Source organism: Telopea speciosissima, chromosome 1 (genome assembly GCF_018873765.1).
Source record: "Telopea speciosissima isolate NSW1024214 ecotype Mountain lineage chromosome 1, Tspe_v1, whole genome shotgun sequence".
In the NCBI taxonomy this organism is placed as follows: domain Eukaryota; kingdom Viridiplantae; phylum Streptophyta; class Magnoliopsida; order Proteales; family Proteaceae; genus Telopea; species Telopea speciosissima.
Window position 1 is genome coordinate 86323800 of NC_057916.1, and position 16512 is coordinate 86340311.

At 39.6% G+C, this 16512-nt stretch overlaps 1 protein-coding gene across 2 annotated transcripts; it reads left to right on the forward strand.

Annotated features, from left to right (window-relative positions):
* Positions 1-627: 627 nt before the first annotated feature.
* On the forward strand, positions 628-15620 carry LOC122667273 (bifunctional fucokinase/fucose pyrophosphorylase). 2 transcript variants are annotated; one of them, XM_043863528.1, is made up of 7 exons: positions 628-1016; positions 4148-4430; positions 6740-7104; positions 8114-8240; positions 11380-12390; positions 13646-14379; positions 14993-15620. In XM_043863528.1, exons 1-7 carry the CDS (start codon positions 672-674, stop codon positions 15386-15388), a joined length of 3261 nt encoding a protein of 1086 aa, XP_043719463.1. In that variant the 5' UTR covers positions 628-671; the 3' UTR covers positions 15389-15620. The 2 variants fall into 2 exon arrangements, with proteins under 2 accessions (XP_043719463.1, XP_043719472.1); XM_043863537.1 differs by lacking the exon at positions 628-1016 and having other exon boundaries at positions 4310-4438.
* The last annotated feature ends 892 nt before the right edge of the window (positions 15621-16512 follow it).

A 16512-nucleotide genomic window follows, 5' to 3' on the forward strand; every position in this document is an offset into this window, starting at 1 on the left:
TATGAATTATAATAAAGGGAAAAAGATTAGCATGATGCTTTAGATTCATGCACACTCCCTCTCACATCCCCATTGGGCTCTACACTCTTTTTCTTTGTTATACTTATGTTGGAGGATTCTGTTTCCAGCTCCTTCATTGGTGGCACTTGAACTGTGTATATGTACTTTTTTTCAAGTAAAATACTCTGGTGTCGTGGTGTAGTTGGTTATCACGTCAGCCTAACACACTGAAGGTCTCCAGTTCTAGTCCGGGGGACGCCAGTTTTCTTCTAATTAACAATTTTTGGTGGTTTTCACGTCACTCTAACACACCAGAAGGTCTCCGGTTCGAACCCTGGCGACACCAATTATCAATATCCAATATCTCCTTCATTTTTTTTGTGTGTGTCAATTGTCAAATCACCAATCAGAGATTCAGGAGTGAGGAGACTCAGGACTGACCGACAGAGGAGTCTCTCTCTCCAATTTAACTGCTAATTACAACAGAAAATGCAAGAGCGGTTACTGTATTGGGATAATTGGCCTTCTCTGTTACGGTTAATACCTTTTTTCTGAGGAGCTCTTCTTGTAGAGATATAAAGTGATGGGGTAGAGGTACAGGCGAATGGTAATCTGAAGGTTTTTGTTTATTGAAGAGATCCATCTAGTATCAGAGAGATTTGCAGGGTAAAATGGATGCCGTAGGAGAAAAGGGTAGGATGAGGAAGAAGGATAAAGGGGATTTGGCGGGAATCTTGCGGAAATCATGGTACCATTTAAGGCTCTCTGTGAGGCATCCATCTAGGGTTCCAACCTGGGACGCCATCGTCCTCACGGCTGCAAGCCCAGAGCAAGCCGCCCTTTACGAATGGCAGCTCCGGCGAGCCAAGCGTATGGGTCGGATTGCTAGTTCCACTATCACCCTCGCTGTCCCTGACCCAGATGGCGCTCGCATTGGTTCTGGTGCTGCCACTCTCAATGCCATTGCTGCCCTTGCTGCTCATTTTCAGAAGCTGGGTCTTGGCACATACCCACAGGTACTCTGTTGATTGCTTTGCATTACTGATTTACTGTTTTGTACTTTACTGAGCATGTTTTGAAGCTGACCTTTGAATCTTGAATCTCTTCCACTGTATTTTTCAGAACAAGATCCCAGCACTGAATTATTCGTCTAAATTTCACGGTTAATTATGCTTCTAAGTTTCACTTTACTGGTCTTGGATGTTCTACTTATATAGTTTCTTTCTGGTTGACGGCAGTCCTTTTGCATTGTTAGGCTTATATGTATCTTATGTCTAAACTCATTTACCATTCAAATATGCAATTTAAACTGTCGCATGTTTTTATCAAATAATACAATATCGCAGCTAATATTCAGACTGAAGAAAGCATTGGGTTGTTAGTTTCGAAAAACTTTATTATGCCTGTACATCATATTTAATTCTGAACCATGAGTTCTAATTTCTCTTGCAAATGTTTTACCTGGATCTGTTATGTGCCTAAGGCTCGATCTAGTGTATGGGCGCTAGATTGGGCCAGCCTAGTATGGGATAGGTTAAAGGGCTTGATTTAACGTGTTCCATCAGTTCTGGAGCTTTTGGTGTATTGGTCAAGTACCTAACAGGATCCGAATAAACTGAAACTGTTGTAGTATCCTAGTACCTCAAATGAAACTTACAATTCCAGTACAGTTTGGGTGAGGTTGTGATAATATGTTATTGGATAAACCAACGGCCTGGACTGCTTAATTGTTTAAGATAAGTTGCCAAAAGAGGGAATGACAGGCTCCTTACATAATCTAATTAAGTCCTAATGCTAGAACATTCCGTATAAGCTGACTTGTTTGTTTATTCCATTCCCCCCCCCTTAGATAAATACAACCTCCTAATGCTAGAACATTCCGTATAAGCTGACTTGTTTTATTTATTTCATTTCTCCCCCTCTTTAGATAAATACAACCTGATATATTTCCTCAATGTGAAAAGAATGCATGACTGTAGTTATTTAAGATATTATGAAAAGAGATTTTTTTTGTTTTTTTTTTTTTGCTTTCTATAACAGGCCATGCATTGATCCATATGTAATTTTTGCAAGGGGGAAGAGTTCTTTGTGGGGAGCCTGGCTCCTGTGTGTGCGCGCGCGCGGAGGCATCAACAGGACGGGCATTTCACCCTCCCTGTGTCGGGGCGCAGGGGCCACTCCCCCCCCCCCCCCCCCACAGAAATCATTTCTCCTTTTTGCAAATAGACTATGTACTGTTACGTAGGAGAAGTCAAGAAAGATTAAAAGCAGAAAAATATCACTTAACTCCTTAAAAGAGAAAGAAATGAAATGTGAAGATGATGAGGATTATTTTACCAGCTGATTTCTTACCTGCATTGTCTGATCTTGTTAAAAAAGATGCAGATCATTGTTTTGTTTCTATGTCAAAGATGTAATCTTTTCTTCTTTTCAATGAAATGATTCTATATTACCAATACAAAAAATTTTATTTCCTAGTTTGGTTGTCTCAAAATGAACATCCTTTCTTTACCCAATTCTCAAATATCTTAAAACAGAGAAAAACAAAGGCAATTAGGTGTTATTACTTCTAGTGAAGTGTGAAACCTAAGCTTGGATTTGGAAAATGTGTAGCACATATATGAGCAATAATTTCTTTAGTTTGTGATTGGAAAATTTTGCCAGATTATATCCTACTTGAAATTAAATACCACTGATGAGTGTCTTGATCCTTTACACTTCTCCCCCTGCAGTGTTGTGATTGGGAATTTCTTTTATTTTAATAAAGGTTGAATAGTAAGTTAAGATCCTTCATGTCACCATGGAATGTATGGACTCAGCTGAAGCCCAGTGATAATAGGTGCATTTGAAGAATCTTTGAAAGAAAAGTTATGGTTTCTGACTGGAAGAAAAAAAAGAAGGTTAATCATTGCCAATAATAGAAAATAATAGATAAAGTGTATTATGTTCCTTCAAATCAAAGCATAACAAAGAGTTCTATATCTAAGTACTCAAGCTATTCCCCGACCCCACCCTGGGTATTAAAGGTGGAATCATTGTGTTTTTGATGTACTTGATATACTTTTATTATGTTAGTACAACAACAACAACGAAGCCTTATCCCAACTAAATGGGGTCGGTTACATGGATCCTAGCAAATACAAATGTTAGCAATAATAATAGAAGAACAACAATAACAAAACTCATCAGTACGCACCTACTCGATGCCCTCTAAACAGCTCTATACGAGACCATACTTGAGACCAGGCCAAACCTATGCATGTCTTTCCTCACTACTTCTCCTAGGGTCATTATAGGCATACCCCTATCTCTTTCAGATCCTTCAATCTGAATCAAACTACTTCCTCGTACTGGTGCATCTCAATGCTTCCTTTGGATATGACCATGCCACCTCAAACAATTCTCTCGAAGCTTCTCATGCATAGGGGCTTCCCTTAACTGAGTTCGAATCTGTTCCTTCCTTACTTTATCCATCCTAGTCTTGGTATCTACGTGCCGCTTATTATAGGGGCTATTCCCAACTTGCCATTACATCATTCTCCATATCCTCATCTTCGCCACACTTAGGTTATCTATGCTGCTTCTTAATTGCCCAACACTCCGCACCAAACATCATGTTTTTGGGGTGCAATACAACACCACCACCACCACCATAGCCCAACTAAATAGGGTCAGCCACATGGATCCTTGCTCTCCAATCAGCTCTATTTGAAATCATACATGGTATGATGCTTAAGCTAAGCATGTCTTTCCTCACCACTTCTCCTATTAGGTCTGCCTCTGGCTCTTTTCTTTCCCGCAATCTGAATCAAGTCACTCCTCTGAACTGGGGCATCTGAAGGCCTCCGTTGAACATGGCCATGCCACCTCAAACGACTCTCTCTAAGTATCCTGGATCGGAGCTACTCCCAACCCAGCTCTAATAAAGTCATTCTTTACTAATATTTCTTGCATGTACCAGAACGAAGAACATTCTTGTACTTTCTATATGCATATCAATAGAGGGCTTGAAATTTTTTTCTTGCTCCATTGACCATTCAAAATATTCTAAACTTTAGACACTAAGCCTTAAATTGGTTGTTTCGCATGTGTGTCCCTGCATAGAATCTTTCTATTTCTGTATTTGATTGGATAGTATCATCTGCAGGTTGCAAACGTTAAGAATGGAAGTTCAGGCTCTTCAGCGCCAGAGGAAAAGTCTAACCAAGATATAACTCTCCTTTCAATGGCCTCCTCCATGGACAAAAAGCATATACTCTTACTTCATGCTGGAGGTGACTCTAAAAGGGTCCCATGGGCTAATCCAATGGGAAAAGTTTTCCTGCCACTTCCATATTTGGCAGAAGATGACCATGACGGGCCAGTTCCGCTGCTTTTCGACCATATACTTGCAATTTCTTCATGTGCAAGACAAGCTTTTGAGAACAAAGGTTACCATGTCAGTGGCTCTTGTACTGTCATTTAAATCAAACTTTGTTCTACAGTTCTTCTGTATATAAAAAAATGAAAAGAAAGGGGCACCTTATCATTATGTAAGTCTTTTATACATGGAATGACCTCACATGGATTGGCAGCTGATCACAGATCTATCTGCTTGTGTACATAAGTGATCACATGTAACTGTGGTTTGGTTCTAAAATCTTACTGTGGTAGATCATTTGTTGTTAATTAATGTACTGTGGATCAGGAAACTAGTGTTATCCCAGGAATTTTCTATTAACTGTCAACCTCAGGATCTTCGATGTCATTTCCTTACTGTTAAACACTAAGACTGCAGTTAAAAGGAAGGAAATTCTTGGTGTCCAATGCCATTTGCATTGGCTTGACATCTCAGCAGCATAAAGTTGGAGGTTGGGGGGTGGGAGAGAGAGAATACTGTTAGAAATGGAGGTTGTGTTCTCTTCTTTGTCAGTTTATCTCAAATCCTTTCTTGTTCTCTACTTTATCAGTTTATCACAAATCCTTTCTCTGGTGCTAATTGTAATATTTTCCTTATTTTCTTTATTTTATAAAAAACATTGCTACATATAATTGATAAAAGTACAGAATGATGCCATGGAATATCTGTCACTACATTGTTAATGTAGTACTATATTTGAATGATCAAAACAGTACCAAGAACAAGATCAAAATACAGAGAATAAAATCAAGATTTAGGAGAAATCAAATAGAACAAAATCAGATCGATAGATCAAGCTGAAACTAAAATCAAGTTCAGCAATTTGGAGACAGAATACATGCTGAAAATCTCAACTCAGTCCAAGAGTCGGATCAGAAATTAAGAGCTAATCCTAGTGGAGCTAGGAGAGGGGTTAAAAACAATAAATTCACTACTCAAAATAGAAATCAGAGTACAGAAACAATATGAGCAATCAATTCTGATCAGTGGTCATAAAAATCAGCAAAAATAGATTGTTAGAGCCAGTAAATTGATTCAGTATTCAGATGCACAGAACAAGTAATATATAAGGGCAGAACAGGAATACTGAATTAGAACCAGATCAGCAGGTTTGATCAATTCTGATTGAGTTCCTCTTTTAGGAGTTGTTCAAAAATTAGAGGATGATCCAATGGTGGGATTTCTTCAAATTAAATTCGTGTTAAAAAACCCTTGCATATGAATTCCAAATCAGATTAGGAATTGCAGAAATTTCAGAAGAACACTTGCTTTAATGGAGAAGAAGAAGGATAAGAATAAAGGAAAGAGAAGGGCACCCGGGCTTCCCACCGCAAGGTGTTTGGATGGATCAAACACCAACTAGCTTTTAATTTCATCGAACACAAGGATTCCTTGATCAAACAAACACAAGGTTCTTCACCAATGGAGAAGAGGAGCAGCAAAAAAGCTTTTCATTAATCAAAATTCGTATACCATGCTGAATCCCCTTACAAACTTATATAGAAAACTCAAAATTAGACTCAAAGGGAAGGCCTAACCCAGTCCTTAACTAATAAGGTAACCAAAATTGACTAGGAAACTGAAATAACAAAGGAAACTAACTCAACACAGGACTAGACTTATAGAACCCTAATCCAGCCTAACTAAAACACTTAATAACAATTAAAATAAAGAAATAAGGACACTTAACTAAGTAATCCCGTATGCCTAGCCTCTTCCCACATTATAGGTCCATTAAAGTGGCCCATTACAATGTAAACTCATGGGATCGAAGACCCAACACATATATAATCCAACCCAAGGCTTATTTCTAACAAAATAAGCCCATTTAGGTGATTTATCTGCGTCAATAGTCGTCTCACTGAGGTTGTTGGTGCTCCATTCAATCTTTGTGGTACTAATCGACTGAATGGAAAAAAATTGTTTTCCTTTCTGGATTTTTGACTTGTTCATTTTACTGCTCATGAATTGAGCACTTATTTATTGTCTTTCCATTTTGTTTCCTTTTGCTTCTGTTTATATCATTTTGTTTCTATTGTAATTGGTTTCACATCTAGGTTTCTATGTATGTATTTGCGTCTAAATGTCTGCAAGTATGTCCCTTTTCAAATGTCATTGAATAAAAGGAAAGGGTATCCACCCAACCTGAACCTCAACCTTTAAGGAGGGAGTGTGTGGCAATTGATGCTTGCCAGGAGATCTCTGAAAAATGCATTTAGTCTTACTTTAATGCTATATTGATTGAGTAATTGATTTATTACCTTTGGCCACTTACCCTATTACAATTTACTGTTGTCCATTTAAGATAAGAACTTAAGAGGAACTTTTTTGTCCTTGTAGGTGGCATATTCATCATGACTGGAGATGTACTTCCATGTTTCAATACTACTAATATGGTTCTTCCAGAAGATGCATCCTGCATTATTACTGTTCCCATCACCATAGACATTGCTTCCAACCATGGTGTTATTGTAGCAGCAAAAACTGGGATTATGGAGAGAACTTATTCGCTCTCTTTGGTTGAGAATCTTTTACAGAAACCCACTGTAAAGGAGCTTGTTGAGAACCAGGCACTTCTACCTGATGGTAGAACATTGCTTGATACAGGAATAATAGCTGTTAGAGGGAAAGCATGGTTTGAGCTTCTTATGCTTTCAAGTTCCAGTGAAGCAATGATTCTTGAGCTTCTGAAGAGCAGAACAGAGGCAAGTTACTGTCTTCAGTTGATGTGCTGCTTCACGGATAGTAATCAATTATTAGGTGCACTCTGTGCTCATTCATTTTTGTCCACTAATGTTTTGTACCTACAGCCTGATGCTTTGATGGACACTATCTGTCATGCACTTTATTACTACAGTGCTGCATTGTAACTTTGGACAGAGCAGATCATGCATGTACTCAGAGGTCATTGTAACTTGCATGAGTTGAATTCTGAGTACATGCATGATCTGCTCTGTCCGAAAGCTTATAATTCTTCTAATCACTAAATTAGGGCGGGGGGAAGCTCAGTAATCTGTTGGATACACACTTAGTATGGATATTAGGACTCCACCTATAAGTGAATCTAGTTTTATTGGAAAACAGAATGCCAAGGAGCATCCCTTTGTTCTTTCTATCCAGGTAATGTTCTATTACACTAAACCAATTGGCCTTTTCAAAAATTAAACCAAAGGAAAAGTAGATAAGACTGTAGAAGTCCTTAATTGCAAAAGATGAAACAGGTCCTGGAGCATCCTGGTGTTTGACACTGTTAGAGGGATTTTATATGTTTATGATCATCATTCTATGGTTGTTGGTTTTTACTCTCTTCCTAGTTCATTGTCTTTAGTAATTCTTCTTTTAGATATATTTAGTTTCTCAGGTCTAAGCTGGTGGCTTGTGATTGAACTTTAGTTCCAACTCCCATGTCTGTAAACATTGTGAGTATTTGGAGATGCTCCTTATGGTTAGGAACATGAATGAATTTAACTTTTATTGCTCTACAACAAGCCACAGGATTGAAATTATTTTTTTTTGACCTTCATAGAATGATAATTCTTTTTGGCAGTAGAGTAAAACCCCCTCCCTCCTAAAAAATATTATTAATTGTTGTATTCCACTCACTGATATGCCTAATTTGCCTCATTAGTGAAGTTTGAATCAAACGGTTTCTTTTTTTCGGATAGAGTAAACAACTTTTCATTTATGTATTAACTTCTTTTGAAAAATACACAGATGAGCTTATATGAAGATTTAGTGGCAGCTTGGGTACCTGCAAAACATGAGTGGTTGAAGCATCGTCCTTTGGGAAAAGAACTGCTTAGTGGATTGGGAAATCAAAAAATGTTCAGCTATTGTGCCTGTATGTTATACTCATCTAAAGTATCAGAATGATACTATTGTTATAGTTCTACACTTCTACCACAAGACTACCAGAATGATTGTGATTGTGTCATATTCTGTATTTAATTAATCTTGAACTTGCTTTATTGCTGTCAATTTTCTTGATTTGAGATGATGCTCTGTTTGTGTCGTATATGATAGAACAAATAATAGAAAGCATAAGATTTGAGACACAATATTTTTGATGGTTCAGTTGCAGAAACTATTGACTTCGTGCTTGATTTTGAACCTCAAGTCATAATTCAGTATTTTAACAACAACAGCTACATGGTAATGCAGAAGTTAGTTCAGCTAAGAACCACCCTACAGTAGGATCGATGATAGGTTGCAGCAGAATATCAAATTAGAAACAAAATCAGAATTAGTAACTTAGTAAATAAGAACCAAACCAGCCATTGGAAAGGGATCAAACTCAGGTTGATTGGTGCTTGTATGGAGTAGAAGCACTGCTGAAAGTCTCACTTGATTCTGATGATTGAATTGGAAGATATGGCAGCAACACCAAAATAGAAGGTTAAGGGTTATCTCACAAACCAGCACTTTGTTTGGGCTCCAATGAGGATTGAGTGGAGGCCTTGTGGAGTAGGTGACCTTCAGCAAGTTTGGTGTAATTTTGGTGGACAGAAGTGAAGTTATGAAGGGGGAATGAAAATAGATGGTTTGTGAATATGGAGGATTCTAACCAATGGAATGGGGGTAAAAGTGGGGATCGAATGGAGGGGGTGATGGAGTGAGGTGATGCTCCAAAACTCTGAAGGTTTTGATGAAGGAATGTGGAGATATCCCACTCTGATGTTGCAGCAGAGGTCTTCAATCGATGGGTACAGCAGCAGCAGCAGCAACAGACTTGAAGTGTTTGGGGATTGATTGCAGCCTTCGAAGGATTCTTGACAGCACTTGTATTGATCAACAGAGAAACAGCAGCACAAAGAATCGATTGCAATAGAAAAGAAGATAGAGAAGAGAAGAGAAGAGAAGAGAAGAGAGGGGGGGGGGGGAGGGGAATGGCCCTCTCAGCCTGGGTCTCTCACCCACAGCTATCCTAGCTGTTGAACAGGGGTTTTACTCCCATACTCGAGTGCAAGAATGCCTCAAAATTTCATGCATTAATTCTCTCTTAACTATTACAATAAGGGGCTGCCTATTTAATGAAGTAGGCTAGCTTACAAAATTAGAAACTTAAAAATAGCAACTGGACAAACTTAGCAACTAATGGAATTAGAAACTTAATGAAAATAGAAACTACTTCAGGCTTTATAACTCAGCCTTCTAAACATGCAAAGATAACCAAATTAGGAACTAATATAAATTCGAAACTACAATAACAACTCAGCGTTATCCCAACTAAATGGGGTCGGCTACATGGATCCTATAAAAAACAAAGTAGGGAGAACCAAGGTCCTCACAAAGAAAAGTAAGAGGAATGAATAATAAAAATAGAAAAATGAGGTATGAAAAGTAATAGATGGAAAATGAGAAATGAGAGTAAAAGGAAATAGTCAAGCCCAGGAAATCAGGAAAACCTCAGCTACCTGGTGTCAACAACGTGGATCCTTGCCCTCCAATAGGCTCTATTTGAGGTCATACTTGGCACAAGGCCCAGACTTTGCATGTCCTTCACAACCTCACCGATGGTTATTTTAGGCCTACCCTTTGCTCTTTTAGCTCCCTCAATCGGAATAAGATCACTCCTCTTTACTGGGGCATCCTCAAGCCTCCGTTGTACATGGCCAAACCACCTCATACGACATTCTCGGAGCTTGTCGCTGATCGGAGCAACTCCCACTTCAGCTCTAATATGTTCGTTCCTCACTTTATCCTTCCTAGTTTTGCCACACATCCATCTTAACATCCTCATCTCTGTGACACATAGCTTTGCTATATTGCACTTCTTAACTGCCAACATTCTGCCCCATACATCATAGCAGGTCGGACTACAGTCCTGTAAAATTTTCCTTTAAGCTTTAAAGGAATGTGATGGTCACACAGTACTCCGGTCGCTCCTCTCCACTTCATCCAGCCCACTTTAATTCTTTGTGAAACATCATCATCTATATCACCTTCTTTGTGTATGATAGACCCCAGATATCTAAAATAGTCACATGGCGGTATCTCTCTCTCCTCAAGTTTCACCGTGTCAACATCCATCATAGTGTAGCTAAAGTTACACATCATATACTCCGTCTTTGATTTACTAATCTTAAAGCCTCTTGTTTCCAAGGATGATCTCTACATCTCTAGCTTAGCGTTAAGCCCTGCTTTTGTCTCATCCACTAAAACGATATCATTGGCGAATAGCATACACCACGGTACTTCGTCTTGGATGTTCTTGGTTAATTCATCCATGATAAGCGCAAATAGGTAAGGGGTTAAGGCTGATCCTTGGTGTAGCAAATTTCTTTTGAGTTTATTGGCTACAAATCATAGATGAATGACTGTTTGGTGGGGCCCATTCTCCTCTTTCTCTTACATTTATTAACTTTGAACTTTGAGGGTGTATAGATCTAGGGTGAACAGATGGAGCTATGGGTGCTATTTTAAACCCCCTATTTGTGGAGTATTTTCTTTAGTGGTTGGGCCTTTAAGGTTGCTCCATTGTGACCAAAAGGTCACAGGTTCGAGTCTGGAAACAGCCTCTCTGTGAAAGCAGGGCTAAGGCTGCGTACATTATGACCCTCCCTAGACCCTGCAGTGGCTGGAGAGTTGTGCACTGGCTCCACCCTTTGTTATTTGTGGAATATTTTCTTTAACTCGTAATATTCTTATATACAAAAAAGTTAATAATATATTCAAGGAATTTTAAAAAATTTGTGTATCCTTCAGTCCCCAAATCCTACTTTCAGAATTTGCTGGGTCCAATGCTAGTGTTCTTGTCAAATTCCGACTGCTGCACCTGCATCCTGATAACATAGCAACTAAGCCATCTCCCAATTTGTAGGGGGTTTTAGAACTATTTGTTGAAATAAAATATTTATATTTGTTGGAATTTTTGAGTTCATATTGAATGGATTATATTTACATTTACCTGTTTAAGTTCTTTCTTGTTGTCTATACACCTTAAAAGTTCTACTCAAATTCTATTTTCTTTATGATCACAGATGACCTTTCATTCCTACATTTTGGAACCTCCAGTGAAGTTCTGGATCACCTAGGATCTGGTTCAGGGCTTGTAGGTCGGAGGCACTTGTGTTCTATTCCAGCGACTACTGAATCTGATATTGCAGCATCTGCTATTATACTTTCAAGTAAAATTTCACCTGGGGTCTCAGTTGGGGAGGGATCTCTGGTTTATGATTCATCACTTTCTGGTGGAATACAGATAGGCTCCCACTGTATAATTGTTGGAATTAATATCCCTCGAGGCATTAAGGATTTGTCTATGGGTGATTTATTTCGGTTCATGTTGCCAGATCGCCATTGTCTTTGGGAGGTTCCCTTAGTAGGACGTGCAGAAAAGGTTATTGTCTATTGTGGCCTTCATGATAATCCAAAGCTTTCAGTTTCCAATGGGACCTTTTGTGGAATGCCTTGGAAGAATGTTTTACAAGACTTGGGCATTCAAGAGAGTGATGTTTGGAAATCACCAAGTATGCAGGATAAGTGCTTGTGGAATGCAAAGATATTCCCCATCCTGCCCTATTTTGAGATGCTTAGTTTGGCGACGTGGTTAATGGGCTTGAGCAATCAGGAAAACAAATCTATGCTGCAGCTGTGGAGGAGTTCACACCGTATCAGTTTGGAGGAGTTGCATAGATCAATAGATTTTCCACAGCTTTGCTTGTGCTCCAGTAATCATCAAGCAGATCTTGCAGCTGGAATTGCCAAAGCTTGCATTAATTATGGTTTGCTTGGGCGCAACTTGTTTCAGTTGTGTGAAGAAATTATGCAGAATGAAGTATCAGGGGTCAAAATTTGTAAAGAATTTGGGGCCCTCTGTTCAAATTCCCAGGCTCAGAACACAAGGATTCTTCCCAAAAGCAGGGCATACCAGGTGCAGGTTGATCTTCTTCGGGCATATGGAGAAGAAACAAGAGCTTGCGCATTGGAGCCGAATGTTTGGGCTGCAGTTGCCAACGAAACTGCTTTAGCGGTGAAGTATGGGTTTGGAGGTAATAGCTATGAATTTTTATGTCTTTAAGGAAAGTGAAAAAGGAGTGAATCTGGGGAAAACGAAATCTCCTGTCTGCCTTGATGCCATGGTATTTGCATTGCCTTGTTTGACTGATATCCTGTGACATTGTTGGTCATGAGGCATTTAAGGAGTGGCTGGTTGCCCACCAATAGAACAGGCTCATCACAACTTCATGGATTATGAAGAAGGGACATGGTTCATTGGGTTTTCTGGACCTCATGTCATTTCTGTATGGCCACAAGGCAAGAAAGTTGTTCCTTTGATGGGTAAGCTGGACTTGGACAGGCAAACCTTGCTCTTGCAGTGAGTGCATCAATGAACTGAGACACATTACCTGTTAGTCTCTGGACACACAGACCGAATTAGTTGTAAATGCATGTCAAGAGGCAGACTTGCCTCAGTACATGTCAGGTCAAACAGGCAATTCATTTTTGCACCTTGTGTGACTGACAAGGTTAACAGAGATTGCACTTCAGTTCATGTGAATCACGGCATCCACTAGTCTCTGAGCTTCTCTAAGATAATCTTGTGGTTGTGCCTCAATATAACATAATTGGACTACTCAAGCAACCTGACCTGATCAGTTCACTGGTTTTCTTGACCATCCAAAACAATGGAATAAAATCTGACCAACTTCCTTCCTTTATGTCACTTGTATATGATCCTTGAATAGGGTTGGATTCCACAATGCAATGGCTTATGGTGTCTCTTCTGGATTGTGTTCTGTTTTCTTATAAATCTAACTTACAACATATATTGCAATATTTGCTGTCGATAAGGTTGTGATAAAATTCATATATAAGTAGGCGATTCACGAGATATCATCATCACCATCATCATAATCATCATTATTATTAGTTTATTATAAATATTCCTGTATGTGGGCAGTTGAAGGAAGTAAAAACGAGGTAGTACAGAACCATTTCCAAATGAGGCAATGGATTGGAAAGAAAATTGAATCAAAACTCATGGTTGTTTTACCAAGAAACTAGAAGCAAAAAGTAGAACAAATGAAATCCAAGAATAAATCTAAGAACCATTGTATTGGAAGACATTTTTTCGACGTTGGCTGGTTGGGATAAATCATCACTTATTTGCATCTTTCTGTTCTATCCATGCTTTAAACTTTGCTGTCCTTGGGGCAATTAATATGTTGTTTAATTTCATTGCCAATTTTTTTGTCCTGAATTTTTAGCAGATTCCTGATTCACACACACTTGTCTTTTCCTCAGAAAATCTCTTGGAGTCTTCTGATGGTCAATCTCTTTTGGAAAATGGAAAGAGAAGCCTTGATGAATTTGTTGACCGATCATTCTGCCCGAGAAGAGCAAAGGTGGTGTTGCCGGTTCGTGTGGACTTTGTCGGTGGTTGGAGTGACACACCTCCATGGAGCTTGGAGCGTTCTGGTTGTGTTTTGAATATGGCGATAAGCTTGGAAGGTTCTCTTCCAGTTGGAACAACAGTAGAGACAACAATGACCAGTGGAGTACTGATTTGTGATGACACTGAGAACCAGTTATATATTGAAGCTCCTACCTCAATTAGTACTCCTTTTCATAATGATGATCCATTTCGACTTGTTAAAGCCGCACTACTCGTGACTGGTGCTATTCATGACAATAGCCTTTTGTCAATGGGCTTAGAGATCAGGACATGGTCTAAGACTCCACGTGGTAGTGGCCTGGGAACTTCCAGCATCTTAGCAGCAGCTGTTGTGAAAGGACTTCTGGAAATAATGAATGGAGATAGCAGTAATGAAAATGTTGCTCGTCTTGTTTTGGTTGTGGAGCAGATCATGGGTACAGGTGGTGGGTGGCAGGACCAAATAGGAGGTTTGTATCCAGGGATTAAATTTACTTCAAGTTTTCCAGGAGTACCATTACGCCTTCAAGTGTTACCCCTAGTGGCTTCACCCCAGTTGGTGTTGGAATTAGAGCAACGATTACTCGTGGTTTTTACTGGCCAAGTAAGTCTTCATCTTCTTGTTCCTGGTGTTTACCAGTTCACTTCCTGTTTCCAAATTCTGATAGTCTCACTGAAATACCTAGACTTCAGTTGACATATGTTTCACTTAATAATGCTGCTCAAATAGCATCCACGTGTGCAGCTGCCGATCACTTCATTCTTCTTCTTCTTCTTTTAGTAACAGAGGTAGTAGAATTAGGCATATATTGTAATAAGTGTGGAAGTGAGGGAGGTAAATTTAGAATGGAAATATTGGAGAAGGGAGATAAATTTAGAAAGGGAACATTGGAGAAAGGGGTGAAATTCTAATTGTTGGAAAGGTCTGTGGTCAGCTTGGATTCAAACCCATCCACTCTGCCATAACTCCTTGCTGGTGCATCAACGGTCTCTGTTGCACATACCTCCTATATCCCTTCTAAGGTTCATTTTCTATTTATTTTTCTTTCTTGTTTTGCCACCCATCACCACAACAGCCTCATCTCAGCTATACTTATCTTATTTATGTGGTTTCTTCTCACCTGTCAATCAAAAGAAATTCCAGTTCCACCTAACCAAAATTTATCTCATAATATTTTTGGTTTTGCCTAAATCATATATTTGCAACCACAATGCAGGTCCGGCTTGCAAGGCAAGTCCTGCAGAAGGTGGTAACTCGATATCTCCGACGTGATAACCTACTCATATCGAGTATAAAACGGCTCACTGAACTGGCAAAGATTGGCCGAGAAGCTTTGATGAACGGTGACTTGGATGAGCTCGGGGATATAATGCTGGAGGCATGGAGGCTGCATCAAGAGTTGGACCCTTTTTGCAGCAATGAATCTGTGGATAGACTCTTTGCACTGGCTGACCGCTTTTGCTGTGGCTACAAGCTTGTGGGTGCTGGTGGTGGGGGATTTGCTTTGTTACTTGCAAAGGACATAAGCAGAGCCAAAGAACTGAGGCAATTGCTCGAGGTAGCTTCAGATCTTGATGTGAAAGTCTACAATTGGAACATCTTTCTGGAATAATTAATTGGTTTTTGCTATTATTATTAAAGATAGCCTTATTTATGTGTTCTTTATTTGTTTTTCCTGTTGATTGTCATTATCTGTATTTTTTTAGTGTCAAAGAATCAAACTTAAGGTAAATAAGAATAAAGGGCAATTTTGTCCTTTTGATATATGTGCATAGTTGGCATCACATCTGCCTATACTTCTTATTTGAATATAATAATTAGACTTTTCCAGTTGGCAATATTTTTTTTTGTTGGGGGAGGGTAACTACTCTTTTACAGGTCTGCAAACTATAATTGGAGCCAATGGTCTAACCCATCACAGGAGATGGGCTGCGGTCTGGTCTGGGAGGAAAACCATGAGATGATGGACCTGATTTATTGGGTATAAAAGAGATGGACTTAGAGGTGGCCCTTGGTGCAATGGTAAGGTTGCTCCATTGTGACCAAGTGGTCACTCACAGGTTCTAGTTTGGAAACAGTCTCTCTGCCAAAGCATGGATAAGGCTGTGTACATTGATTCCTTATTAATCCATTATTTCCAACATCTCGATGGATGGATGGATGAGCGTGGCATGATGACGATGATTCCAATCCATGATGGTGGCAATTAGTAGGGCTACATCTGATTATTTGGAGAGGGTTCTCTAAGCAAGCGGGGTATATGTAGGGGAGAGCACCAATAAGATGCGATACCATGGTTTTGTATTTAGGAGGTGTTGCGTCAAGAAATCGTGGAGCGGTCCTGCGAGTGCCGTCACCTGCAAGTGGACCAAGGGGTCAACAGAGAGAACCGATGTGGTTCTGGCCTGGGGCTCTCCGATGCCAAAGTTAGATCTCCTGAGCAAATAGATGAATAATGATTATTCAATATGAGTTTTGATGTCCCCCAATGGGGTTATGTACCTTGCCTTTTATAGTAGTGTATGACGGTGTGGAGAGTCCCAGTTTGATGACGATTGTACCGTTGCGTGGATAGAGGCACTGGGTAACGGGGCTCTATCCTGATTGGCCATCTCCCCGCGGGAGGGAGTGTCCTGATGGTATCAAGATCCTTGGCAAATAGATACCTGCGTGTGGTGATAACGTCATTGGTGCTTGAATCCGTTTGGGTGATGTGACTTTTAAGCGATGGCCTAG

Coding starts and splice junctions, on each gene's coding strand:
- LOC122667273 (XM_043863528.1), top strand. CDS start 672: ATGGATGCCGTAGGAGAAAAGGGTAGGATGAGGAAGAAGGATAAAGGG. Junction 1,017..4,147: donor GTCTTGGCACATACCCACAG/GTACTCTGTTGA, acceptor TATCATCTGCAG/GTTGCAAACGTTAAGAATGG. Junction 12,391..13,645: donor GGTGAAGTATGGGTTTGGAG/GTAATAGCTATG, acceptor TCTTTTCCTCAG/AAAATCTCTTGGAGTCTTCT.